The sequence below is a fragment of the Cryptomeria japonica genome, chromosome 7, assembly GCF_030272615.1.
Source record: "Cryptomeria japonica chromosome 7, Sugi_1.0, whole genome shotgun sequence".
NCBI lineage: Eukaryota > Viridiplantae > Streptophyta > Pinopsida > Cupressales > Cupressaceae > Cryptomeria > Cryptomeria japonica.
In genome coordinates, this window is record NC_081411.1 from 470738356 (window position 1) to 470765678 (window position 27323).

General features: G+C 38.0%; 1 protein-coding gene across 1 annotated transcript in view; it reads left to right on the plus strand.

The window, feature by feature from the left end:
• The window catches only part of LOC131856822 (uncharacterized), a 34082-nt gene extending 9933 nt beyond the window's left edge, over positions 1–24149 (plus strand). Inside the window, exons 3-4 of the mRNA XM_059208760.1 lie at positions 270–477; positions 23557–24149. Of these exons, the coding sequence (XP_059064743.1) occupies positions 270–477; positions 23557–24149 (801 nt within the window). The remainder of the gene's footprint in view (positions 1–269; positions 478–23556) is intronic.
• The last annotated feature ends 3174 nt before the right edge of the window (positions 24150–27323 follow it).

Sequence of the window (27323 nt, forward strand, 5' to 3'; positions counted from 1 at the left end):
ATGAAGAGCATCAGGGTTGATACTACTTGTGTATTGATGAGTAAAAGATATGATAACATGGAGAAGGCATTGGATGAATTTTGGGGTGTGTATCAGAGGAACATGGACAATATGGTTTCTAACACCAGAATTCAAGATAGACTCAACTTGTTGTTACAAGATGCATCGACTAGGGAAAAGGTAAAGAAAAGGGTTCAGGGTTTGCTTGTCACACCTGATAAATTTACAAATTGAAATCTGAATTTCATGAGTGCCAACAAATTGTTCAGCATGGGGTTCCCAGTTTGATGGACGATGCAATTGTAATTAAGGATAAGACCGTATGGCTTTCTGAGTGTAAGTCTTTACTTAGTGAAGACCAAGCCATTGCCAAGACGTATACTCTTGATATGAATGACATAGGTGATCAGTTTGAGAGCTTCAATGTGATTGAGAACACAGTCAGGGATGCAGTATTCAATACTACAACTTACAAAGGTGCGGTCTATTTGCAACACATTCAGAAGTGCAAATAGTGGCTGGACCAAAAATCTTAGTTTATTGTTTAGTTTTATGTTTGTAATGTAATGGATGTTTTAGTTAGGATGTTTAGTTGTTGTTCAGTTAGTTATCTAGGATAATGAAAGGGTGTGTCCTTTCATTCATGTCCCTTGACATATGTATTTGTATTGAGTCATTTTGTATCAAAAGGAGGGACAATTGTCTACAATTTTAAAAAGGCCAAGGGACTGTTAGTCTTATGTTATAGAAGGGTAAATGAGAATGAAAAGTATTTGAGAAATTATGTAATCTTTGTGAGTGCTGCTTATGTATTCAGTATTATATTTTTAGGATCAATATATAAAACTTACTGCTTCTAATTCCTTGATCATTGTGTTATTATTTCATGTTGATGCTTGTTTGAGTCCCCTAGATAAATATTATAAGGGTTTGTTGTAATGTGACATCACAAGCTATTGTGATTGAATATAAAATTAAGTTTTTACTGTTCTCGCAACACTTAATGAAACCATTTCAGCGATAGTTTTAAAACTGTCTCTAGGGTCTGATCAAGATTTATGTCCATGAGTAATACACTAATTGTTGGATGAAGTAATGATTTCTGGAACAATTTGTATATATGTTTAAGGTCCCTAACTGAGAAGCATCTTTGAATTCTTGTGATCTTTGCCCGGTTCATAATTACTAATCAGTCCTAAAGTTGTTTCTTTTTTCAGTATACATTTTTCTTAGCATTTTGTTTACAAGCATTTAGTAATAAACATTCTTAAGAACATAAGTTTCAATAAAAGTTTTAGGGAAAATTGTCATTCCTGGTAAACATTTGTCCTCAAGTTTGAATTTACTATAAAGAAGCAATCTCTGTGTGCTTGGATATTGGGGGACACCTGCCGAGGTCTAGTGAAGCCTAGAGTGCGGGGGAATTTGGTCTTAGACCATTCCCATTCGTTGGCCAGGGCCGATTGTAGAAATAGAAAGAGGGTTGGCAGTCTCTTGTTTTCCCAATTTGTGGTTTTGGGAACCAACAGAAGGAACACGTGTTGCTGAATATAACTTACCTGCTGGTCAGACTGCATCATCTCCCCTTTGATATGCAGAAGTTATTATGATCCTAATTTGTTTATATCAAGTGTTGAAGCTGACAATGATATCAATTGTATCTTCTCTGATACCAAGTGTATGTTCTCTTGTGGAAGTGACTCTCCCTCTTTGCAAACAACTCTCTTGATGGTCAAGTTGGGATTTCAATTAAGTACAAATTGGATCAGAGATTACTTTAGTGGTGAATATTCGCCAATGGCAAATTTTTCACATCGGTGACCTAGGAAATGGCAAATATTTTGTACCGACTGGGGGTGGCCATTTCGTTAGAATATTATCAATTTTCATCAAATTCATGGCCCGATCGCAATATGTTTTATGTAATTGAATGTTTCTATGTAAGGATTTGGCCAATACAAAATATAGTGGACACATGGTAAATTTAATTTTTTCACCTGCACTCTCCAAAGTTGCCTTAATCGACAACCATAATTCACCTATAGGCATATGAAGATTTATCAGCCAAGAGGACTAAATTCTCCTAGCATTTTTCCGATGCATTTCTCCATTCACCCCAACTTTTTCCAAATATATTGTATTTGCCAATTATTTGGATGACCCTTAATCACCTCAAAAATTACATAAGTTGTGTTATAGTTAAGCAAGATTTGCCAAATAGTTGTGTGCCATATAAAATTCCCATAGAATTTCCCATATAAGGATAAGTATAAATACATTTAAATATCAGATCTATCTCTACACAATCTAGTGGGTTCTAGGCTCTGAATTGGGATCAATAGCAAAGTTTTAGACCAAGGAAAATCATTGTTTTTGACTGCATTGGCGACTGCTAGTGACCTAAAGGTGAGCGATCATATTTTTGAAGTGTTATAATATTATTCTAAATTTATCTATATCTATTTGCACTATTGAGTTCATTCTTATTCAATGGGGACCCATCAGTGCCAAGTGGCCAGCTGGGAGATTCAGGCCTTAGACATCTAGATTGTAGGTTGTAGGGCCAATGAAACATTTATTATACTTTATAGTCTATTATTGCTTCTTCAAAAAATTGATTATTTTTTTGTAGCCTTTATTTTGTTGGAGATGTCGAACAGGAAGAAGGGTAGGAAACCTGAATGTGGGGAAGGCCATGAGAAGCCAATAAAATGCAAAATGTTTTCTTTGTACTTTGGCTTTGGAAAAGATTGTGGTGAAAATCAAGAAGGTAGATCATTGCAAGTACAAGTACAAAATTCACAACCTACACCGCATGTTGAAGACGGTGACAAACCTGATATCTCAGCTCAGGATGATCTTGAAGAAGATTATCTCATAGACACCCAAGTTAGCCGGAATGATATAATTGACTTAGATAATAATGCCATAGATGATAATGCATGGAAGAGGAAAAGAAAAGATAGATCAAAAAAGGATCAACCAAAATCAAAAAAGGATCGGGAGTGGGATATGTCAACGAGGAATTTTCGAATTAATTGGACATCAAAGTATCCATTCATTGAACCAATGGAGAATTCAATTGAAGGAGAGCCTCCAATAGAATGCAGGTGTAAGATTTGCACTTGGAAACATAACAAGGAAATTAGGTTGCAGCTAAAATTTGACACCATAGAAAAGCATATGGGTAAAGTTTATGAAAAACAAATGATAGACAGATTTGAAAAATCAATGATAAGATTGAAAACAAAGGAGGAATGTAAGCTTGTGAGGAATGTCGAAGAGTATTATTTTCATGAGAAAATATAGATTAAGCTTGTTGAAGTTAAAGGTTCTATTGAAGCTATTTTTGGAAAAGCAATGCAAATAGAACAGCTAGGAAAAGTTGTGCAGTTAAGTGTTGTTTTTTATATTTTGAGTAGAGGGCATACTATGATAGATTTCCCATCAATTAGTGGTTTATTATACTTTTTGAAAGTTCCTAACTATCCTAATAGTCACTAGTCAGTAAACAATGGATGGGAATGGGCAAGTTGTCTTGCTAAGGTTGAAAAAGAAGACGTAAAGGAAAAAATAAGAGAGTCAAACTTTATTGTATTTTGTTTAGACGAAGTTACGATAGTAGACAATACTTCATAGGTATGCATCATGTTTATACTATACAGAATCATGTCAGCCAACCTCATCTACTATCTTTTGCTAAAATGAAGGATAGTGTGATAGCGGAAAATTTATTTCAACTAGTAAAGAGATGTTTAATTGAATATGGAGGTATGGATGACATGATGGTTGCCAAAAAATTAGTGTGTGTTGGAGAAGATGGAGCTTCTGTAATGCAAGGTCACATGAATGGTCTTTGTACAAAGATTTAAAATTCTTTTGCATCGTACATTATTGCAATTCACTACATGGCTCACATATTGAATCTAGCTTTTGGAATTGTGAGCAAGTATGCTTCAGTAAAAAAAATTGAAATTTTAATCAAAGAGCTCTACTCACACTTTTGTCAAAGTCCCAAGTGATTTACGAAATTTCAACACTTTGGTGATGGAATAACTGATGGGAACAAGTTTCTCAAGGATAATGATACTAGACGGATCTCTTTGGATGGTCCAACACATCAAGTTTTTTTAGAATATCCATCCTTGATTGGACTATTTCACACAACTCATGATGAATCTGAGCAACCAAAATTTCCTAACCTTCTTCGAAGGTTAAGTAATCTAGAGACACTCTTAACTTTAGTAGCTCTTCTACCCATGCTAAAGGAAATGAGGAATATTATGAAGGCTGCCCAAAAATGAGCTCTATATATTACAGAATATGCTACATTGTGTAAGTTGACATGCATGGCCCTCGACAATCTCTATCAAAATCAACCAACACTATCTGATGAAAAATTTGTTTAGTAGCGAACACTCACAGACATGAAAAATCCTGATACCTTTTTACAAATCGGTGCAAATGGGGAGGTATTTGTCAATGTATGGGGAGTTGAGATACCAATGCACTTCTATGCCACGGTCGAGCCCGAGGAACCAGTAAAGCGCCCTAGGAAGCAACTAGCAAGAGTTACAAGGGAAGATTTCAACAAGATTGTTGAGTCTGTAACTACTTTTGTGAAGAAAATTGCCTATGATCTTTCCTCACAGATTAGAAGCAGATTCCCTCCTAACAAACTACTCAAAGCCATGCCTATTGTGTTTCCTCAATATTGGAGCCTCAACAGTGCAACTAATTTTCAAAGTAAGCTACTGACTTTGATAAAACAATTTTGCATATCCAAAGAATTGAATGGAGTAACTATAAATGTAATATTAGATGAAACTCATCTTAGAGAGAAATCATCTCATTTTTCATACACTATGAGGGAACAATGTGTCAGAATGGAGAACCCCCATCAAGAGGGATCAGTAAAAAGGCTTTGGAAATATATAGCTGAGAACGTAGCATTGTGTGATTCAATACCAGAACATTTGAAGCTTGTTGATTTATGTCTTACCATGATATTGGGTTTGGTGGAAGATGAGAGTGTTTTTAGTGCTATGGGGTTCCTAAAATCAAAGCTAAGAAACAAACTAGACAAAAATTTGGAAAATTACTTGAGGCTCTATACATCTAGGTATGATGTCCACACTTTTCCTTACGATAGGGCACTAAAAATTTGGAGGTCCAAATGTGAAAGAAGAGGTTTGGGAAACACTTCAAACCAAAGTTCTAGTGGGACTACTGACTCATGTACTGGACCTACTAGCAGCATTGAGATGCAATTCAACGAAGGTATGCAGACTCAGAGTGAAGAAAACATAGACAAGAATCAAGAAAGCTCTGAATTTGATGAGGATGAATGGAAACTGTAAGAGATTGGTATTTATTAATCTTAATATTGTATCTCATCATTCATATGACATCTTTAGGCTCAATTTTGGAAATTAGACATTTCTTTTCAACATCAATTCTTCTCCTAGTCATCACACCTTTATTTTTATCACCAATAATCCAATTCTTTGAATGATTTAATCTTCCCTTGTGACAATTAATAAATAACAATCTCTTACAATTTCCATTCATCCTCATCAAATTCAGAGCTTTCTTGATTCTTGTTTGTGTTTTCTTCACTCAGAGTCTTCATACCTTCGTTGAACTGCATCTCAATGCTACTAGTAGGTCCAGTACACGAGTCAATAGTCCCACTGGAACTTTGGTTTGAAGTGTTTCCCAAACCTCTTCTTTCACATTTGGACCTCCATATTTTTCAGTGCCCCAACATAAGGAAAAGTATGGACATCATACCTAGATGTATAGAGCCTCAAGCAATTTTCCAAATTTTTGTCTAGTTTATTTCTTAGCTTTGATTTTTGGAACCCCAAAGCACTTAAAACACTCTCATCTTCCACCAAACCCAATATCATGGTAAGACATAAATCAGCAAGCTTCAATTATTCTGGTATTGAATCACGCAACGCTACATTCTTAGCTATATATTTCCAAAGCCTTGTTACTAATCCCTCTTCGGGGGGGTTCTCCATTCTGCCACATTGTTCTCTCATAGTGTGTGAAAAATGAGATGATTTCTCTCTAAGATGAGTTTCATCTAATATTACATTTATAGTTACTCCATTCAATTCTCTGGATATGCAAAATTGTTTTATCAAAGTTAGTAACTTACTTTGAAAATCAGTTGCACTGTTGAGGCTCCAATATTGAGGAAACACAATAGATATGGTTTCGAGTAGGTTGTCAAGAGGGAATCTGCTTCTAATCTGTGAGGAAAGATCATAAGCAATTTTCTTCATAGAAGTAGTTACAGACTCAACAATCTTGTCAAAATATTCCCTTGTAACTCTTGCTAGTTGCTTCCTAGGGCGCTTTACTGGTTCCTCGGGGTCGACTATGGCATAGAAGTGCATTGGTATCTCAAATGCCCATTTGCAACAATTTGTAAAAAGTTATCTGGATTGTTCAAATCTGCAAGTGTCCGCCACTTATATGAAATTTCAACACTTTGGTGATGGAATAACTAATGGGAACAAGCTTCTCAAGGATAATGATACTAGACGGATCTCTTTGGATGGTTCAATGCATCGAGTTTTTTTAGAATATCCATCCTTGATTGGACTATTTCACACAAATCATGACGAATCAGAGCAACCAAAATTTCCTGACCTTCTTCGGAGGTTAAGTAATCTAGAGACACTCTTAACGTTAGCAGCTCTTCTACCCATGCTAGAGAAAATGAGGAATATTATGAAGGCTTCCCAAAAATGAACTCTATATATTGAAAAATATGCTACGTTGTGTAAGTTGACATGCATGGCCCTCAACAATCTCTATCAAAATCAACCAACACTATCTGATGAAAAATTTGTTAAGTGGATAACACACAGATTTGAACAATCTTGATAACTTTTTACAAATTGGTGCAAATGGGGAGGTATGTGTCAATGTACAAGGAGTTGAGATACCAATGCACTTCTATGCCATGGTCGACCCCAAGGAACTAGTAAAGCACCCCAAGAAGCAACTAGCAAGAGTTACAAGGGAAGATTTCAATAAGATTGTTGAGTCTGTAACTACTTCTGTGAATAAAATTGCCTATGATCTTTCCTCATAGATTAGAAGCAGATTTCCTCCTGACAACCTACTCGAAGCCATGTCTATTATGTTTCCTCAATATTGGAGTGGTGTAGGAGCACCCTTCAAAGGGCTCCCACCATTGGATTTTGTTGTGTTCTTGATTCTTGAAGAAACCTTGTAAATGTAATAAGAGCCATGAGCTCATTGGTCTTATGTAGGTCCTAGTTTAGGTCCTCGGTTCTTAAGTCTAGGTTGAGTTTTCTTGAAGAGTAGAGGGTATGTGTTTCTTTAAGGTGTTTAGGGTCCTTCTTATCATGGTGGTGTCCATAGGATATCCCAATGTGTGCCTAGGAGTCAATAAAAGCAACATTGAGAAAGTTGCTCAAAAGTTGCATGACAACTTTTCAAAGTTGTCAAGCAACTTTTCCACCTAGTAGGTCAAAATCCTTAGTTTAGCATGGACAACCCTAATGTGGGCACATGGACCAAGGAAAGGGTACTACATGTAGTTGCAAACCCTAAGATGATGGGTTAGATGTTAGTTTTGTATGGCCCAAGGAAAGTGACTTGACTATGACTGCAATTTTGTTGTCAATCGGCACTAAGGGAGCCATGAAGGATTGATAATGAGTTGATCTTCAAGAAAAATTGTGTTGAAAGTCTTACATGGTGTATATACCTTCATTTTGAGAAATTAGATTAGGTTTTTTTTTGCAGGTGTTGTGTGTTTGTAAATATTTTGTGAACTTCCTTCTTACTGTCCAGTTTTGGACTGGTTTGTGTCAATGGGTTGATAACTCCTTTCCCCATTGTGGAATCACCATGAAACCATGGGGAATAGGAGTAATGACCCTGTACATTACTTCAAAGAAAATAGGTCCCTTGAAGATGTAGAGAATCCAACCTAAGACCCACTCCTAGGCAAGACTAGACAGTGCCCAGCTAGGAAGGGTTAAAGTTGCAGGGGTCCAGGAGAGCAAGGAAGGTTAGAGGAGGATGCACCCTTTGGAGGAGTTGTAGAGGGGTGAGTGGAGCACCATTAGTGAAAAGGAGGAGGTTCCACCAATCTAGACAAGGTGGCAAGAACATCAAACCAACACTATGACCCTGGCAGGCCTGAAAACCCTCTTTAAAACCCTTAAAAACCCCAAAATTCACCTAGGGCAGTGTACGGACACTTGGAGGCCCAAAACTACAAAAAAACTTGAGCCCTTGCCAAATGAATAGCAATTATTTTGGGAATTTTCACAATCATATGCATTGTTTGCAAGAGGGATCCCTAAAAGTCCGGATTGGAGGCCTAATTGGGCACATTCCTTGTAGCCCTATTTTGTAGGAAAAAGATAAAATAGTGAAATCGGTAAGGGGTTGGAATGTTGAAACCTCTTGGGGGCACATGAATGGATGGGAAACCTTGACTAAGACCTATCCTATCCTTGCTAGGACCTAAGAAGGTGTGGAACAAGCCAAATCCTTATTAGCCTAAGTAAGGGTTCTTTGAATCTCATGAGTAGGTGAGACCTTAGGAGAAGTAATTCAGGTTGTTGGTGGGTGGATTGGGAAAGGTTAGGGGATTCCACAAGCAGGGGAAGTCCTAGAGACCCTAGGGTGTGGTTAGAACAACTGGTGATCCAAGGAAAGGATCTAAGAGCATAAACTAGGCTAGTCTATCCGATTACCTATCCCATCAGATTGGTATCAGAGCAAGTTAAAGATTTGGTGGACCGTGCATGTCTCTATATTCTAGTGAATCAGTAGGGGAGAGAAAAATGGTCACTAATGTAGAGCTAGCTAGGGAGGTAGAGGAGCAGAAGGAGAAGAACAAACTCCTTGAAGAAGCTATGAGTGAGATAAGGGACAAGTTGCAAGAAGTGGTGGATCAGAGGACACATAGACCTTGGGGTGAGGACACCAAAGATAAAGGCAAGAAAACTATAGATATAGATGACATTATACCTGAACTAGATCCCTTGTTCAATGAAGAACCTTTTGTAAAGGCCATTAAGGCTTTGAACACCAAAGCTTTTAAAGGATTGCCATATTTTAGTGGAACGATGGACATTGACACTATCATGGAATGGATTGAGGGTATGGAGAACCACTTTGAGTGTGAAGGAGTGACAGAAGCTCAAAAGGTTAAGGTTGCCAAATCAAGACTAAGGGGAGCAGCCTTGACATGGTGGAAGTACCTGCAAGAAGAGAGAGTTGGCATGGGGAAGCTACCTATTGCAAATTGGAAGGCCATGGTGAGTAAGATTAAGGAAAACTACTTACGAGAGGATTATGAAGTCTAACTTCATAAGAAGAGATAGGGATTGAAGAAAAAAGACCTTGATGTGACCTCCTACACCGAAGAATTTCAAAATCTTTGTCTTAGATCCAAAGTCCAAGAAGATGAATCTATCAAGGTGGCTAGGTATTTGAGTGGCCTAAAGTGTAACATTCAAGAGGGAATAAGCCTATGGACTCCTACCACTGTCCAAAAATGTCATCAGCTTGCTGCCAAGGTGGAAGAGAGGAACAAAAGGAAAGGAGACTCTAATAACAGGGGTAGAGGTAGAGGTAGAGATCAAATGAATCACCGAGGTGGTTACCAAAGCAAGGAAAATGAGCAAAGGAACCAAGGAGAATCCAAGTTGACTGAACATAGCAGTGAAGCCAATCTTAGAGGAGGCCATTCTAGAGAAAGAGGGGCACAAGGGGGTCCAAGTAGGGGTAGAGGTACCAGCAGGGGTAACTCCTACTTTGCAACCATGAAATGTTATAACTGTGGACAATTGGGACACCCATCCTATAGATGTCCTACCAAGCCTACCTCATCAAACAGTGGAAAGAGGGTTGCTTATGCTCATAAAGACACATCAAGCAGCAAGACACCTGAGGTGGACCATATTGAATTAGAGATTGGAGAAAATATGATGTTCAATAGGGTCTTGATAAGACAGCTGGTTAAGAATGAACCTAAGCATAGGAGAGCATTGTTTAGGGTGAGATGCAAGATCCTTGGTAAAGTTTGCAAGGTGATAGTTGATTCAGGGTCAACTGATAACATAATATTAGAGGAGGTAGCCAAGAAGTTGAAATTCACAAGGATACCCCACACTAACCCTTATAAGGTGGCATGGTTGAATCAAGAGCAGAGTGTGCTTGTCAATGAATAGACTTGGGTAGAGTTCTCTATTGGAGGATACAAGGATAAGATCCTTTGTGATGTGTTACCCATGGATGCCTATCACCTATTGCTAGGTAGACCCTGGCAATTTGATAGGAAGGTGATCTATGATGGAGAGGAGAACTCCATTTCCTTCAAGAAGGACAGCAAAACCTTTAAGATCCAGTCTTTGACAGAGAATGAAGAGGGAACCTCAAGAACACCTAGTGTCTTATTGGCTACTGGTAAAGAGTTCTTACACTTGCTACATGAGGAGGAGACAGTGAGGTGTGCCATCTTTGTGAAGCCAAAGGAGGAGGAAGACAAGTTGCAGGCAGAGGTACCCAAGGAGGTGAAGCAAATGTTGCAAGAGTACAAGGACATAGTGAGTGATGGAGCACCTACAACACTCCCACCAAGAAGGTCTATAAGCCATCAAATAGACTTTGTTCCTAGTGCATCCATACCTAATAAAGCTGCATATAAGCTCACACCTGACCAAAAGAAGGAGGTGGCAAGGAAAGTGCAGGAGTTGTTGGAACAAGGACTGATCAAGAAGAGCATCAGCCCATGTGCAGTCCCGGTAGTGCTAGCATCAAAGAAGGGAGGCAAGTGGAGACTTTGCACTGATTCAAGGGCAATCAATAGGATCACCATAAGGTACAGATTTCCCATTCCTAGAATAGAGGATCTGATGGACTATTTAGGAGGTGCTATGTATTTCACCAAGTTGGACCTTAAAAGTGGTTATCATCAAATTAGAATTAAGGAGGGTGATGAGTGGAAGACTTCTTTTAAGACCATACAAGGATTGTATGAGTGGCTTGTGATTCCATTTGGACTCACCAATGCCCCAAGAACCTTCATGAGGTTGATGAATGAGGTGTTAAAGGACTTCACAGGTAGCTTTATGGTGGTGTACTTAGATAACATACTCATCTATAGCAGAACCAAAGAGGAGCACCTTGAGCATTTGAGGTTAGCCCTAGACAGGTTGCATGAAGAGAAGTTATCAATCAACCTAGAGAAGTGTGACTTCGTGAAGCAAGAGCTGGTGTACTTGGGATTTGTGGTGTCTAAGGGAACCTTGAAGATGGATCCAAGTAAAGTGGAGGCAATCTTGAATTGGCCTACCCCTAGAACAGGGACTGAAGTTAGGAGTTTCCATGGTTTATCCCAATTCTATAGAAATTTTGTGAGGAACTTCAATGGCATATGTGCACCAATCCTTGACACCATAAAAGGAGGTCTTAAAACTAAGTTCAAATGGATTGAACAGGCTGATAAAGCATTCCAATTGTTGAAGCAAGAGGTAGCCACAAAATCCATCCTACTCTTACCTACTTTTGACAAGCTATTTACATTGGAGTGTGATGCAAGTGGAATTGCAATAGGGGGTGTATTGAGTCAAGAGGGAAGGCCTGTGGCATTTTTTAGTGAGAAGCTCAATGAGGCCAAGAAGAAGTACTTAGCCTATGACCTAGAGTTGTATGCACTAGTTCAGTCTCTAAAAAAATGGAGGCATTACCTGCTTCCAAAGGAATTTGTGGTGTTCACAGATAACCAGGGTTTGAGTTACATTAACACTCAAGAGAAGCTTAGCAATAGACATTTGAAATGGATGGAATACCTCCAATCCTTCACCTTCACCATCAAGCATAAAAAGGGGCAACTCAATAAGGTGGTAGATGCCTTAAGTAGGAAGTTGTTGATAGTTCAAGAGTTACAATTGCAGAGCATAGGAATAGAAGGTTTCAAGGACCTCTATGAAGGAGATGAAGACTTCTCATCAGCCTACAAGGTTTGCAAGGAGTTTGAGAATCATTTTCATGGTGAGTATGCAGATTACACTCTCCAAAATGGTCTCTTGTTCAAAGGTAGTCAGTTATGTGTGCCTAGAGGATCCATGAGGGAAAACCTCATCCAAGAAAAACACAATGGTAGTCTAAGTGGACACTTTGGAATCAATAAAACCTTAGATCTAGTATAGAGGTACTACTATTGGCCCAAGTTGCCAAGAGATGTGAAAAGATATGTGGAGCAATGTGGTGTGTGTCAAAGGGCAAAAGGAGGATCAAGTAATGCTAGCCTCTATCAACCATTACCGGTCCCTAATAGGCCTTGGGAATGTATAAGCATCGACTTTGTAGTCGGACTCCCCCAGACAAAGATAGGTGTGGATAGCATCTATGTGGTAGTATATAGATTTTCCAAGATGAGCCATTTCATACCATGTAGAACTACATGAAGATGCTAGCTATATTGCACATCTCTTCTTTAAGGAGATTGTAAGGATTCATGGACTCCCATTAAGCATTGTTTCAGATAGGGACAACAAGTTCATGGGCCATTTTTGGCAAACTTTATGGAGGAGACTAGGAACTAATCTCTCATTTAGCTCAGCTTACCATCCACAAACTGATGGTCAAACTAAAGTCATTAATAGGGTGTTAGGCAACTTGTTGAGGTGTCTAACCAAGGAGTATGGGCAGACATGGGATCTAGTCATTTCTCAAGCAGAGTATGCATATAATGACAATGTAAATAGGACCACTGGAAGAAGTCCTTTTGAGGTTGTCTATGGTGGACATCCAAGGGGAGTGTGTGAACTTAGGGAACTTGGCTCCATGGAGATGAAGAGTGGTCAAGCAAAGGACTTCACTCAAACCATCAAGGTATTCCAAGAATAGGTCAAGAAAGCCATCCTAGAAGCTACTCAAAAATTGAAAGCAAAAGTGGATGAGAAAAGGAGAGAGGTTCAGTTCAAGGTGGGTGACTATGTGATGGTCCATCTGAGTAAAGCTAGAATGCAAAGTGGCAAGCCTACTAAACTGCAAATGAAGAGGGTAGGACCTTGTAGAATTCTGTCAAAATATGGTGAGAACACCTACAAGGTTGATCTTCCTTCAGATTTAGCCATTTCACCAGTCTTCAATGTTGCTGATCTGATAATGTACAAGGGTGAGACAACAGGGTAGATTGAGAATCAAGCCAAGGTACTGCAAGACCTAGATGTGAATGCCTTACCTCAAGTGAAGCAACCCTTAGTAGAGGAGATCTTGGAGTCAAGGGTGAAGAAGTCTACTAGACACCAAGTCTACATGGAGCACCTGGTAAAGTGGGCAGGTCAACATGTGTCTGAAGCTACTTGGGTTGAAGAGAGCAAGTTCAAGAAGCTTGCCATTGATCCAGCTCTTCTCACTCCCCTAGTTCTTAGTTTGTTGCAAAGGGGGAGTATGGTGCAGGAGAACCCTTAAAAGGGCTCCCACCATTGGATTTTGTTGTGTTCTTGATTCTTGAAGAAGCCTTGTAAATGTAATAAGAGCCATGAGCTCATTGGTCTTATGTAGGTCCTAGGTTCTTAAGTTTAGGTTGAGTTTTCTTGAAGAGTAGAGGGTATGTGTGTCTTTGAGGTGTTTAGGGTCCTTATTAGCATGGTGGTGTCCATAAGATAGCCCAATGTGGGCCTAGGAGTCAAGAAAAGCAAAATTGAGAAAGTTGCTCAAAAGTTGCAAAAGTTGCATGACAACTTTTCAAAGTTGTCAAGCAACTTTTCCACCTAGGTCAAAATCCTTAGTTTAGCATGGAAAACCCTAATGTGGGAACACAGACTGAGGAAAGGGTACTATATGTAGTTGAAAACCCTAAGATGATGGGTTGGATGTTAGTTTTGTATGGCCCAAGGAAAGTGACTTGATTGTGACTGCAATTTTGTTGCCAGTCGGCACTAATGGAGCCATGAAGGATTGATAATGAGTTGATCTTCAAGAAAAACTATGTTAAAAGTCTTATATGGTGTATATACCTTGATTTTGAGCAATTATATTAGGTTTTTTTTTGCAGGTGTTGTGTGTTTGTAAATATTTTGTGAACTTCCTTCTTACTGTCCAGTTTTGGACTGGTTTGTGTCAATGGGTTGATAACTCCTTTCCCCATTGTGGAATCACCATGAAACCATGGGGAATAGGATTATTGAACCTATACATTACTTCAAAGCAAACAGGGCCCTTTAAGATGTAGAGAAGCCAACCTAAGACCCACTCCTAGGCGATACTAAATAGTGCCCAGCTAGGAAGGGTTAAAGTTACAGGGGTCCAGGAGAGCAAGGAAGGTCAAAGGAGGATGCACCCTTTGGAGGAGTTGTAGAGGGATGAGTGGAGAACCATTGGTGAGAAGGAGGAGCTTCCACCAATCCATATAAGGTGGCAAGAACATCAAACCAACACTATGACCCTGGCAGGCCTGAAAACCCTCTTTAAAACCCTTAAAAACCCCAAAATTCACCTAGGGTAGTGTACAAACACTTGGAGGCCCAAAACTATAAAAATCCTTGAGGCCTTGCCAAATTAATAGTAGGTCTTTTGGGAAGTTTCACAATCATATGAATTGTTTGCAAGAGGGAGCCCTAAAAGTCCGGATTGGAGGCCTAATTGGGCACATTCCTTGTAGTCCTATTTTGTAGGAAAAAGATAAAATAGTGAAATTGGTAAGGGGTTGGAAGGTTGAAACCTCTTGGGGGCACATGAATGGATGGGAAACCTTGACTAAGACCTGTCCTATCCTTGCTAGGACCTAAGAAGGTGTGGAACAAGCCAAACGCTTATTAGCCTAAATAAGGGTTCTTTGAATCTCATGAGTAGGTGAGACCTTAGGAGAAGTAATTCAGGTTGTTGGTGGGTGGATTGGGTAAGGTCAAGGGATTCCACAAGAAGGGGAAGTCCTAGAGATCCTAGGGTGTGGTTAGAACACCTAGTGATCCAAGGAAAGGATCTAAGAGCATAGACTAGACTAGTCTATCCCATTACCTATCCCATCATGGAGCCTCAACAGTGCAGCTGATTTTCAAAGTAAGAAACTGACTTTGATAAAATAATTTTGCATATCCAGAGAATTGAAAGGAGTAACTATAAATGCAATGTGTGTAATCATATTCATTCTGAGTAACCCATTGAATGATGGAGAAGACCAACATTCAAATTCCCTTCAAGGTGGGTTCTCTTGTTCCAATGGTTGGAGTGGCCACAACGATGGAGCTGGTCCTATGGGGGAGATGGACAAGCCTCCAGATATTGCAAAGGGGGATGAGACTCTATAGGCTATTGGTACTCTGCCAGAGAAGAAAGTGGTCTTTGAAATCATAGGGGGGGGTCCAGTGGGGGGTCCAGCCCAGGTGAAGAGATCTTGGAGATTGGACTCGAATCTAGAAAATGGTCATCCCTTTTTGGAACAAGACCAACTGGAAAATCCTCTTTACCTCTTGTCAAGAATATATCTGACCCTACCGGTGGTAAGTTTGCTATCTCTATCCCTGATTTAGTTTTGGATGATAATATTAGCAATATGTTGAACTCCCTAGTAGGAAAGTTTATGAGTTTGCGCCCAAACATCGAAGTGGTAAGCGCCTATGTTAAAAGGAAATGTGATTTGAAAGGTAATGTCAAAATTGCGGCCTTGCCCAAAGGCCTCCTTACCTTTGTTTTCTCATGTGAAGAATATAAAACAATGATTCTCTGTGGTAGTCCCTGGATGGTTGGAAAGACAGCATTGGTCCTTCGGAAATGGCATCCGAATCTTAACATGAATGATTCTCTTCTGGTACAGGTCCCAGTTTGGGTAAAATTACCAGGTTTGCCTCTTGAGTATTGGGCATAAAGAATTTTCTCTGGAATAGCAAGCTCCTTTGGCAAGCTCCTCTCAATAGACCCAGTCACAGCCTCAAAAAGGAGGCTTACTGATGCTGGATTTTGTGTAGGGATAGCTCATGATACAAATATGCTAGAAGAGATAGACATTGTGTCAAAAATGGGAACGTGGAAGCAACTGATAGAATATGAATCTATCCCCTTTGCTTGTTTCCACTACAAGAAAGTAGGTCACTGGGCTAAATCTTGTCCTCTCAAGCCTAAAGGGGAGCTTAAGCAAGCAAAACCCTTGGCTGAGAGTAAAAAGGCTCCAGAAAAAAAAAGGTAGGGTAAGTCAAAAACTCAGAAAGTAAGGAAGCTAACTATGTTGATAATAACTACTTTGGACCCTTGGGGGAAAACAACGAAGTGGTACCCTCAACCCCTGTCTCTAACCTCCCCACTCAGGAAGTCCTAAGGAAGGAGTTAACAAAAGTGAACAACCCCCTGGAAGGGCAGATCCAAATAAAGGAATCTAAAGGACATCCTAAATCCTCACAAGAAATAGATGAGATGGTCATTGCTGCTACTTTTGGTAGAAAGGAAGCACCCAATGGAGAGGAACAACCCAAGGAAGGGGAGATCACTAGCTCTCAAGAACAAAAGACTGACTTTTCCCCACTTTTGATCAGCTCTGAAATGCAAGAAGCCTAGAAATGTGCTATATTGGGAATGAATCTCTTGGATTCAGATCAAATTTCTAAAAACAGTCAATAGTACTTCACCGAACTCCAAATTTCCTAAATGGGGTGATAAAGAAGAAATTTCCAGAATTCCCAGTAACCCTGAAGTTGTTCTTGAGAAAGAAGTTGACTGGAAAATACCAAAATACAGGAATAAGAAAGGAACCACCCCCTCGGCTTCCCAATTAAGGAATTCTAGCAGAATTGCCCAAGCTGATGTCGGGTATGTTTCTTCTTCTCCAGGATGACCTTCAAACCATAAAGTCAGAGACAAGGAGGCCAACAAAAATATAGCAGATGGGACTCAGAAGACTCTAATGGAGCTAGGAATTGGTAAGTAACTATGAAGATCATCTCTTGGAATATAAGAGGACTAAATAATCCCCATAAGCATGATATTATTAGGAATATGATAAGGGATAGAAAACTTAATACTTTTCTTATTCAAGAAACTAAGATGAGTAAAGATAAGGTAGAATCTTTGAAGTTCTTTAAATTTGGTAGCATTAGTGGTGGTAGCTCGAAAGGTGCCTCCAGAGGCATTGCAACCATTTGGAATCTCAATAGCGTTAAAGGTCAAGTTCTTATAAAAGAAAACAATTTCTGTTGCATAAAATTTAAGCATTTAAAATATGGAACATCTTGGATCCACACTAATATTTATGCTCCTAATACCTTGAAAGCTAGAAGCAATTTTTGGAAAACATTAATGGAAATTAGGGACAACTTTAAGAATTTAAGTTGGTTGGCCATGGGAGACTTCAACACTCCCTTGAGAGAGGAGGAAAAATTTGGACGAAGCCCTTCTTAGCTGGAAAGTAGACTAGCCCTCATGGACTTTATAAACTCTCAAGCTCTCAATGATGTGGATATACAAGGATGCAATTACACTTGGACTAACAGGAGGACTAGAAATGACCTTATTCAAGTTCACCTTGATAGAGCTCTTATTTTTGATGATTAGTACAAACTGTAGCGTAGAAATTAGGAATCATCAAAGCAAGTAGATCAAAAGACAAGACATGATAGCTCAATCAAAAGAACACTCATTGAAATGAACCTAATTCCAAAGCACATTCAATAGAGGCACAAAAACAAAGCATTTAAAAGAAAATGTCATGCAAACCATATAACAATTCGGATGCTTCTTCCATGCGGCTCCATTGTTGTTCTTTCCTCTTCAATGGGTTTGTGGATCTCACCTACAAGTGCTCACACAATTGAAAGCAAAAAGCTCAAGAGTACTAGAAATGAAAATTCGGTAGTTTGATAGAAATTCAGGATTCATGAAGGTTTCGAAGGGGTTTGATTGAAGAAAATCATCCAATTTATAGAAGAATTGGATAAATGACAAGATTGGCATGATGCAATTCAAATGGAAATTGCAAATCAATATGACAAATTATGACAAATTATGCACTTTCCATGCATAATTTGATTGATTGTTAATTGATGACAAATTATGACACATTCCATGTCAAAATTGATTGATTATCAATTATGACAATTTCATGACAAATTGAAATGTCATTCCCATAGAATTAGGAGAGAAATAGGAGGAATTTGAAATTTAGAAAATTGAAATTGATGACAATTAGGAATTAGAAATTGATGGAAAAATAGGAAATTAGGAAATTAGAAATTAGGTAAATTAATTAACAATTTGTCATTTATTAATTAATTTACAAGAGGAAGAATAATTAGCCAATTAAATAAAGATTTAATTGTAATGAGAAGACCTAGGATTAATAAATAATTTAGTAATCCTAGAGGAAGAAATGAGAAATTAGGTTAAATGAATAAATCATAAAACCCTAGAGGACGAATTAGAAATGCAAAAATGACAATTAGGTCTTGATTGAAGATAATTAATGTCATGATTTTGGATTGATAAATGACCAATGCGACAAAATGATTTGATTGATAAATGCGCCAATTGATGAGGAACAATGACAAATTGATCCAAATTGACATAATTAAGACAAACAATGATCGATAGCAAAATGATTGCAAAATGACGAGATCGAAAAGAGGACAAAAATCGATAACAAATAGATTGCAAAATGACAAGATAATGACCACGATCGATGAAAAATCGATCGCAAGATGACAAGATTGAATATGACAATGATTGATGACAAATCGATCGTTAAAATGACAAAATTGAAGGATTGATGATAAATCGACAAGATTTAAAAAGAGGTCAAAACCCTAATTAGGATTGACGATGTCCAAAATGATAAGATTGATGATAAGATTGATAAGAGAGCAATGATTGATGACAAATCGATCGCAAGATTGACAGGAGGACAAAACCCTAATTAGGATTGACAATGTCCAAAATGATGACAAATTAGCACGCACATTGATGCAACAAGATAAGCTCGATCAAAATCATGATTGGATAGTGTTGTCAACAAGACCAAATTCGAGAGCGAGATAAATGACAAATGTAGAAGAATGACTCGATGTTCACAAATGATAAAGACCAAGTGCATATCATAGGAGAAATGTTAATGCGACGCAAAAACCTAAAATGAGGCAATGCGCAAATGTTAAAGTATGATCCCGCAAGCGTTGACCATTTTTGGGTGTCTACACAAACATTATTATTGTTCCCTATCTACTCATATCCAGGTTGGGTCTGACCATTATCCTATAACTTTTGTATCCTAACCCAATAAATAGAAGAAGGAATTTTCCTTTTAGATTTGAAAAAATGTGGACACTTCATCCTAACCTCATTCTTAAAATTTAGGAATGGTGGAACATCAAAGTTGAGGGCACCGCTATGTATAGAGTAGTGAAGAAACTCAAAAGTATCAAAGACAACATAAGGTTATGGAACAAAACCAACTTTGGGAATATTTTTGTGGCCAAAGGTAAAATTCAGGAAGACCTCCATAAAATGCAGGCTCAAATTTAGAAGAATGGTTTCTCTACTGTCAATTGTTGAAGAAAATGAAATCCTCAAAAAATACCATGAAATCATTGCTAAAGAAGAAACATTTTGGAAACAAAGATCAAGATGTACTTGGCTGAAGGAAGGTGACAAGAACACAAGATTATTTCACATGTCGAAAATTAAACATAAAGCGGCAAACAGGATCACTAAACTGGTTGTGGACAATGGAGAGTTGGTTATGGAGGAAGAGATAAGAAAAGAGGCCAAAAGATTCTTTGTTGATCTCCTTTGTAGGGATCATAGACTGGATGTTGATGCTCAAAGCTCTTTCCTTAATAATATTCCTTTCCCCATTGATGAGCAGATGGTAACAAAGCACCCAGACCTGATGGCTTCCCCATGTTCTTCTTCCTTCCAAGAATTCTGGGATATTCTTGGGAAAGATATCTCAAATGGCGTCAAAGAATTTTTTGGTACTAGAAGACTTTTGAAAGAGATCAATGGTACCTTCATTGCATTAATCCCCAAAATTCAAGGTGCTAACTCCATGGATAAGTTTAGGCCTATAAGCTTATGCAACTCTTTTTATAAAATTATTTCTAAGGTCCTTACCTCCAGACTCCTGACTATTCTTCCTCCTCTGATTAAGCACCAGCAAAATAGTTTTGTGCTAGGAAGACAAATCCTTGACTACATAATAACTATTCATGAGAATATTAATTCGCTAGTTATGGCTAAGAAATAGGGTTTTATCCTTAAGCTTGATCTCTCAAAGGCCTATGATCAGGTTGATTGGTCTTTCCTTGTGAAGGTTCTTTTGGCATATGGATTCTCTACCAAATGTGTGGATCTCTTCAAACAACTTATTACCACTGCCTCCTTTACTATTCTCATCAATGGATCTCCCTCCACCTTCTTTCAAGCCTCTAGAGGACTAAGGCAAGGGGATCCCATTCCTCCTATCCTCTTCATAATTATGGCTAAATGTTTTGGTAGATCTATGGAAAGTATGGTGATGAGAGGAATGTTCAAGGGAATCCAACCTTTGTCAGTTGATCATACATGCTCCCACCAATAGTTTGTGGATGATACCATTATCATGGGGGACTCAAGCATCTCATAAGCCAAAACTCTCAAGGACACCTGTGTAAGTTTGCATCTTCTTCTGGCCAACTTATCAATTGGGTTAAAAGAGAAGTGTTTTTCATCAACACTCCTCAGAGGAGACAACATAGAATTAGCAGAATTTTTTAATGTTGGATTGCTGATCTTTTGGCCACTTACCTTGGTCTCCCTCTGGGCATTGCACCACCTGATTCCTTTTGGAGTTCTTTGGTGGACAAATTTCAAAAAAAAATTGCTGGATGGAAAAGTGCCCTTTTAAGTCAGGCTGGAAAGCTCCAACTTCTAAAATCCTCCCATCAAAGCATTCCTATTTATGCCCTTAGCATCTTCATAATTCCTGTTAAGTATGTTAAAGCAATTTAGAAAATTAAGAAAAATTTTCTTTGGTCAGGGGTTGAGGAAAAGAAAAGAATGTCTCGTGGCTTGGGAAAAGTTTTGCAGACTAAAAAGTAATGGAGGCCTAGGCCTAAGAAGAATCCTGACCCTCAATGAAGCTCTCTTGTCTAAACGGGTTTGGAGACTGTTCCACTCTGACAGTGAATGGTGCAAAATCTGGAGAAGTAAGTATTCTCTTTTGTCTTCCTCTCTTCCAGCTTTCATCAATTCTAATTTTAGTATGAATGGGTCCCATATCTAGAATCATGCCTTTAAGTGTAAAGATAGCATTGCCAAAGGGGTTAAATGGAATGTTGGCAATGGTAGGAAAGTTAGATTTTGGGAAGATCCCTAGCTCTTCGATAAACCTTTGGTAGATATCCCTGAATGGGCCCCTTTTTCTCCCTCTTGTATTAGAATCTATGGCCCTCTGGTTGAAGGGTATTGGATAGGTGATAAATGGAAGAACATTGAAAGTATTCACCCAGGCCTTATTAATCTTAAGAACCATCTTTCCTCTATCTGGCTGAATAAAGAAGAAGACTCCCTTATTTGGAAATTTGATTCTAAAGGCAACATCATTGTCTCTTCAATGTATGGTTTTCTTTCCCCAGCCCTCTCTAAGAATCCTTTTTGGTCTAAAGCTTGGATAAAGGGTTTAATCCCTAAAATCATTTTTTTCTTTTGGACTATCCTTCAAAACAAAATCTTGACCTTAGACAATCTAAAGGGTAGAGGATTTTCTTTCCCTAATAGATGTGCTCTTTGTCTCAAGGAGAAAGAGTCTGTGGACCATTTGGCTATCCATTGCTCCTTTACTGCTTCAATTTGGGAAAGACTTCTTAAGAATTTTTGCATTGATTAGGTTTTTCCTAACACTATCAGTGATTTGTTCCATTCTTGGAATTATCACTAGGCTAACCTGTTTTTGAGATCTTTGTGGCAGCTATCTCTCCCTCATATTCTATGGGGAATATGGAAAGAAAGGAACAACTACATCTTCAGGGACACTTCTCTCACCCAGGATGTTGTTTTCCATAAAATTCAATGGGCTATTGTGGAGAACATTGGACTCATTGGGAATCCTTGCATTTCTGCCAACCCCATGGAAACTCACATATTAAGTTCCTGGAATCTGAAGTATGCTGGTAGTCCTGAGCCCACTCTAAACAAAATACTTGAAGCTACATGGCATACTCCCCCACATGGTTGGCTCAAAGTCAACTTTGACGGTGCTGCAAAAGGCAAACCTAGTCTTGCAGGATGTGGTGCAATCCTTAGAGATGAAAATGGTAACTATAAGAAAATGATTGTTGTTCCTATAGGGAGTCAAACTAACCACAAGGTAGAAGAAATGGTTGCACTCCAAGGTATTCTCCTGGCCAAAAGATGGAATTGTCCCTATCTATGGATAGAAGGGGATTCTAATAACATCATCAAATGCTTAAAGGGAACCTCTAAGCCTTCATGGACTATCAATAACATAATAAAGGCTACTAGAGATCTCATCAATACTTTTGAGAAATGCTTCATATCTCATATTTATCATGAAGCTAATGGTTCTGCTGATTGGGTAGCCAACGTGGAGGTCATCCAAGATAAAATGATCACATGGAAGGGCGAAGAGCACATCCCCGATGACATCAAATCAATCATTTTTAAGGATCGATACAATAGTACCCCAAAGATCATAAATGGACAAAGTAATGATGAAATGAATTAAAAGGAGTGCTATGAGTAATAATAATGTTAGTACCATTTATTGCAAGACTCATACTACCGCTTCCCACACTTTTTGGGTATATTTGGTAGTTCTGAGAAATTTGCCTAAAGCTCTGTGCAATTCTCGACCTGCTACTCTGAATAGTGAAAAAATGGGAGGAAACTAGGGCTGTTACGAACCCAACAACTGCAAGGAGTGGAAGCAAAAGGAGATTGTTTGGAATATTTTGCAGAAGGGTGGGTTTTCAAAGTTTATGGAGAGGCTCCATGAGCGCAATGCCATAGTTACTAAGTTCTTCTATAAAAACTGGAGAAAGGGCACTCTGAAGATGTGAGATCAATCAATCTCCATAGATGAGGACCTCATTGCTCAGGTTACGGATCTTTGTAGGGAAGGAAGCAATTACTACAAAGACAAGAAATTGAGCAAGGAGGCCTTTGAAAGATATCCTAAAATGGCAAAGGAGAAAAAGTGCCTGGTTAAGCTAAGTAAAACTTACTATCCTCCTAGGACTTTTGTTAAACCATGAAGGGAGGTCTTATTTTCTATAATGCACTATGTAACTTTGGATGGTAGATTTAAAAAAGTGTATGGCTGCCATTTTGTTCTTCTGAACCATTTTAGGTATGATGAAAAAGTCAATATCCCTTATTTTCTGTTGTGCTCCATGAATGTGACCATTAAGGCCCATAAAGAGAACCCTAAGGGTGATACTGTCATGCATCAAGGAATCATGGTTTTAATTTATGACCACCTTAAAGCCAACCAAATTGCTCGCCCTTAGCCTTCTATCTTAGAGTCTGAGGAGGAAGGGTTGAATTCTATTTTTTCTTTAGGTGAGGAGTCAGATAGTGATTCGATGAGCGAGTCCGAAGAGAGTCTGGATGACTCTGAAATGAAAGTTGGTAAGAAAAGAAAAGACGTGAGAACCAAGCCTTCCTCCTCGAAGAGAAAGAATAAATCTAAAGATAAAATCCTCCAAATTAGCTCCTCCTTGGAGGAAGAGGTCTCTGAGGATTCTGAGAAGGAACCCCTGTCTCCCCAGAAAAAGAAAAAGAAAAATTCTATTCAGACAAGGAACAAACAGAAGAAACATGATGCCAACATTACAGAGCTTAAGGAACAGGTGCAGAGAAAGAACTTGGACTTCGACAAGAATGTGGAGGAGGAGACCATTGGGGAAGGTTCTGAACAGGGAATTGTAAAAGTTGGTAAAGTTACTATTGGAGACACCTCCAATATGGAAACAGACAACGCTGGTGAGAAATCACCCTCCTCATGTCCTCCTCCTGAGGGTTTGAAAGGATTTGTGGACACCATTGATTGGCTAATTTCTAGTTACAAGAAAGTTGTGGAGGATATTAAGAAGCTCAATCATAGAGTCCAAATTATTGAGACTATTAGTTTTGGCGGGGCAAGTCAATGGTAGAACAGGTTGAGGATCTGACTAAAACAGTTGCTAAAGCTGAAGAGATCAGAGACTCCTTTAATCCTAGGTTCAACCAAATCAAGAAAGAACTGACTAAGAGGAAAAATAATGAGATTGGTATGGATCAAAGAATGGAGGAAACTGATAAAAAATTCAATAAAATTGAAGAAATCCTTAAAAGCATTGCAAAACAAAGATTAAATATTCTGAAGGCTTCAGCTGGCAACACAAAAATCCTCATCAGAAAAATGGAAGAGGAGAAGGATTCCCAGGAGATTGAACCTAACATGGATGGCACGGGAGAAGTGCAAGGACCTAGAACAAGGACCAAAGGTAAAAAGAAGGAGAAAAAGCCAAACAAGGACCTTGAAGAATTCAAAGTTGTCACGGCAAACTATGATTAGCTGGTGAATAAGGCAGAGGAGCTCCTTAAGTCTTTTTAGTTGTGCTATGTTTTCTCTAGTTTCTTCTGCTCTGTTGTTCCTTTCTTTTTCTATCCTTTCGATTGACTGGGTTTTTTCCAGTCTTTTTGTAAGCTGTTCCTAGTAGATCTGGATTCTTTTTGATGAACTCTTATGCTCCTATGTAAAGGTTTCTGGTCCTTAAAACCTATTTTTCTTATTAATCAGAATTGTAAATGCAATATTAGATGAAACTCATCTTAGAGAGAAACCATCTCTTTTTTCATACACAATGAGGGAACAATGTGGCAGAATGGAGAACCCCCGTGAAGAGGGATCAGTAACAAGTCTTTTGAAATATATAGCTGAAAATGTAGCATTGCGTGATTCAATACTAGAATATTTGAAGCTTTCTGATTTATGTCTTACCATGATATTGGGTTTGGTGGAAGATGAGAGTGTTTTTAGTGCTTTGGGGTTCCTAAAATCAGAGCTAAGAAACAAACTAGACAAAAATTTGGAAAATTGCTTGAGGTTCTATACATCTAGGTATGATGTCCACACTTTTCTTGATGATAGGGCACTGAAAATATGGAGGTCCAAATGTGAAAGAACAAGTTTGGGAAACACTTCAAACCAAATTTCCAATGGGACTATTGACTCATGTACTGGACCTACTAGTAGCATTGAGATGTAGTTCAACGAAGGTATGTAGACTTAGAGTGAAGAAAACATAGACAAGAATCAAGAAAGCTCTAAATTTGATGAGGATGAATGGCAACTATAAGAGATTGGTATTTATTAATCTTATTACTATATCTCATCATTCATATTACAAAAGCATATTATTACGGTTGATAACTTGATGATATTTGATGAGTTTGTCAACTTTTTGTAATTAGAATTTAATATTGATTTGTAATTGTATTTTTCAAATTTCTATTTCTAGATTTAAAATAGCATAATAAAAGACCATAATGTGTTTATTGATACATAGATGTTTATTTAGACATGTTGAGAACTTATATTTTCATTACTTCTTTCAAAATAGTCTTATGATATAATTCATTCAATACACCACTTTGTGTGATTCTCTATGCAAAAGTCGATACAAAGTTTCAGAACCCTTTGCAAATGACCCTGAATTCCCTTTTATAGAAACAAGGGAGCAACAACAGCTTCAGGTTGATTTGCAACATGTGAAGAATCAACATCAAAGTCAATTACTAAGGCACTGAACATTAAATATATCATCCCAACTATCGTCAGTATCACAAACTCAGCACAAATTTACATGGCCATCATAGGCCAGATTAGCAATTTAACAATTTAACAACTGCTACATGTCTCCTATTCAAAAATCAAAGTTCAAAATTAAATATTAATTTAGGTCATGACAAATTAAATATAGATAATAGCAGTGCCCAAAACCTAGTAATCAGAAATAGAGAAATGCAGAAATGTTAAAACTTGGGAGAATTTTAGTATACAAATTTACAGGATGAAGGTTTGCACTATGCATCATAGATTCATAGGCTGGATTAGCAATAATGAGTGTTGATTTTTTCCTATTCATAAAATAGAGTTATTTCAAGCGATGCCAAATTCCAAACAAAAAAAACATAAAACCTTGAAATTAAGAGTAAAATCAGTAAAATTGTGCAATACATACTATGATTCTTGAGATTTTTGTGCCAGTTTTTGTAGGGTGCTCCACTCTTCATTTGATGGAAGTTCAATATTCTTTAGACTATGAAAATTCAACTGCAACTTCATCAACAATCCATATTTAGAAGAGTGACTTGACATCATTGTTTCACCCAATACCGCATTAAGAGTTGTAAATGGTTTGATAAATTCCAGAAAAATCTGGGGAGTCGTCTTCTTCGGAAGCAAGTCTAAATCAGACTTCATTTTTTTCTCCATTCTTTTTTTGTAAGCTTCTTTTCCAATGAATTTATTTGATGGGTCAACAGACTTAGGAAAACCAAGTTTAATCAAAGTAGTTGTCTTTTCTTGCAGCTTCAATATCTTTTTGCCACATTTATCCATAACTTCTAATGTTTCCCTTAGTTTCTAGCATTTTTGAAGGATAGATGATGTCTTAATTATGGCATCAATGCAACTATTAATTCCCTTGGATGCCAAATAGTTGTCACTGGTACTATAGACTACTTGCAAAATTTGTTTTTCCATATCTTCTTTTGAATAAACATGTATGCTCTTCTCAATGTGCCCTTTGATTTTCATATAAATTAATGTTAGACTTTCATTCAATTCAAACCATTCACACAACTTGTCACTCCTCTGCATTATTTTCCCCCAAATGTTTTCTTGTATATACTTTGTTGTATTTTTCATATTATCTTTCAATCTATCCTCTGAAGTTTTAATTTTATCATTTGCATTGTGCGGGTCTTCTTTCATTTGTGCACATTTTTTTCTTTCTTCTTCTACTTCCTCTTCCAAGTGTTTTTCTTTTTCCTTCTCATGATCCAATAGGTCCTATATTTTTCTTATTTTGGCAGCAGCGGACTCATAACTTTTGTATAATTTTTGAAAACTATCTCTTTCATCATCAAATTTTTTACTGATTTTAGCCAGTTTTTTCCTCAGTTCCTTCAATTTTGCCTCCATCTTTTCCTTCTCTATAATTTCTATTGTAGAGCCTGAATTTTTTATCCTTTTCTATAAATTATTGCACTTGTTATCTGCTACTTTCCTCTTTGATTTTTTTGTTTGCCAGGTCTTCCTGTAACTTTTCTATTTGTTT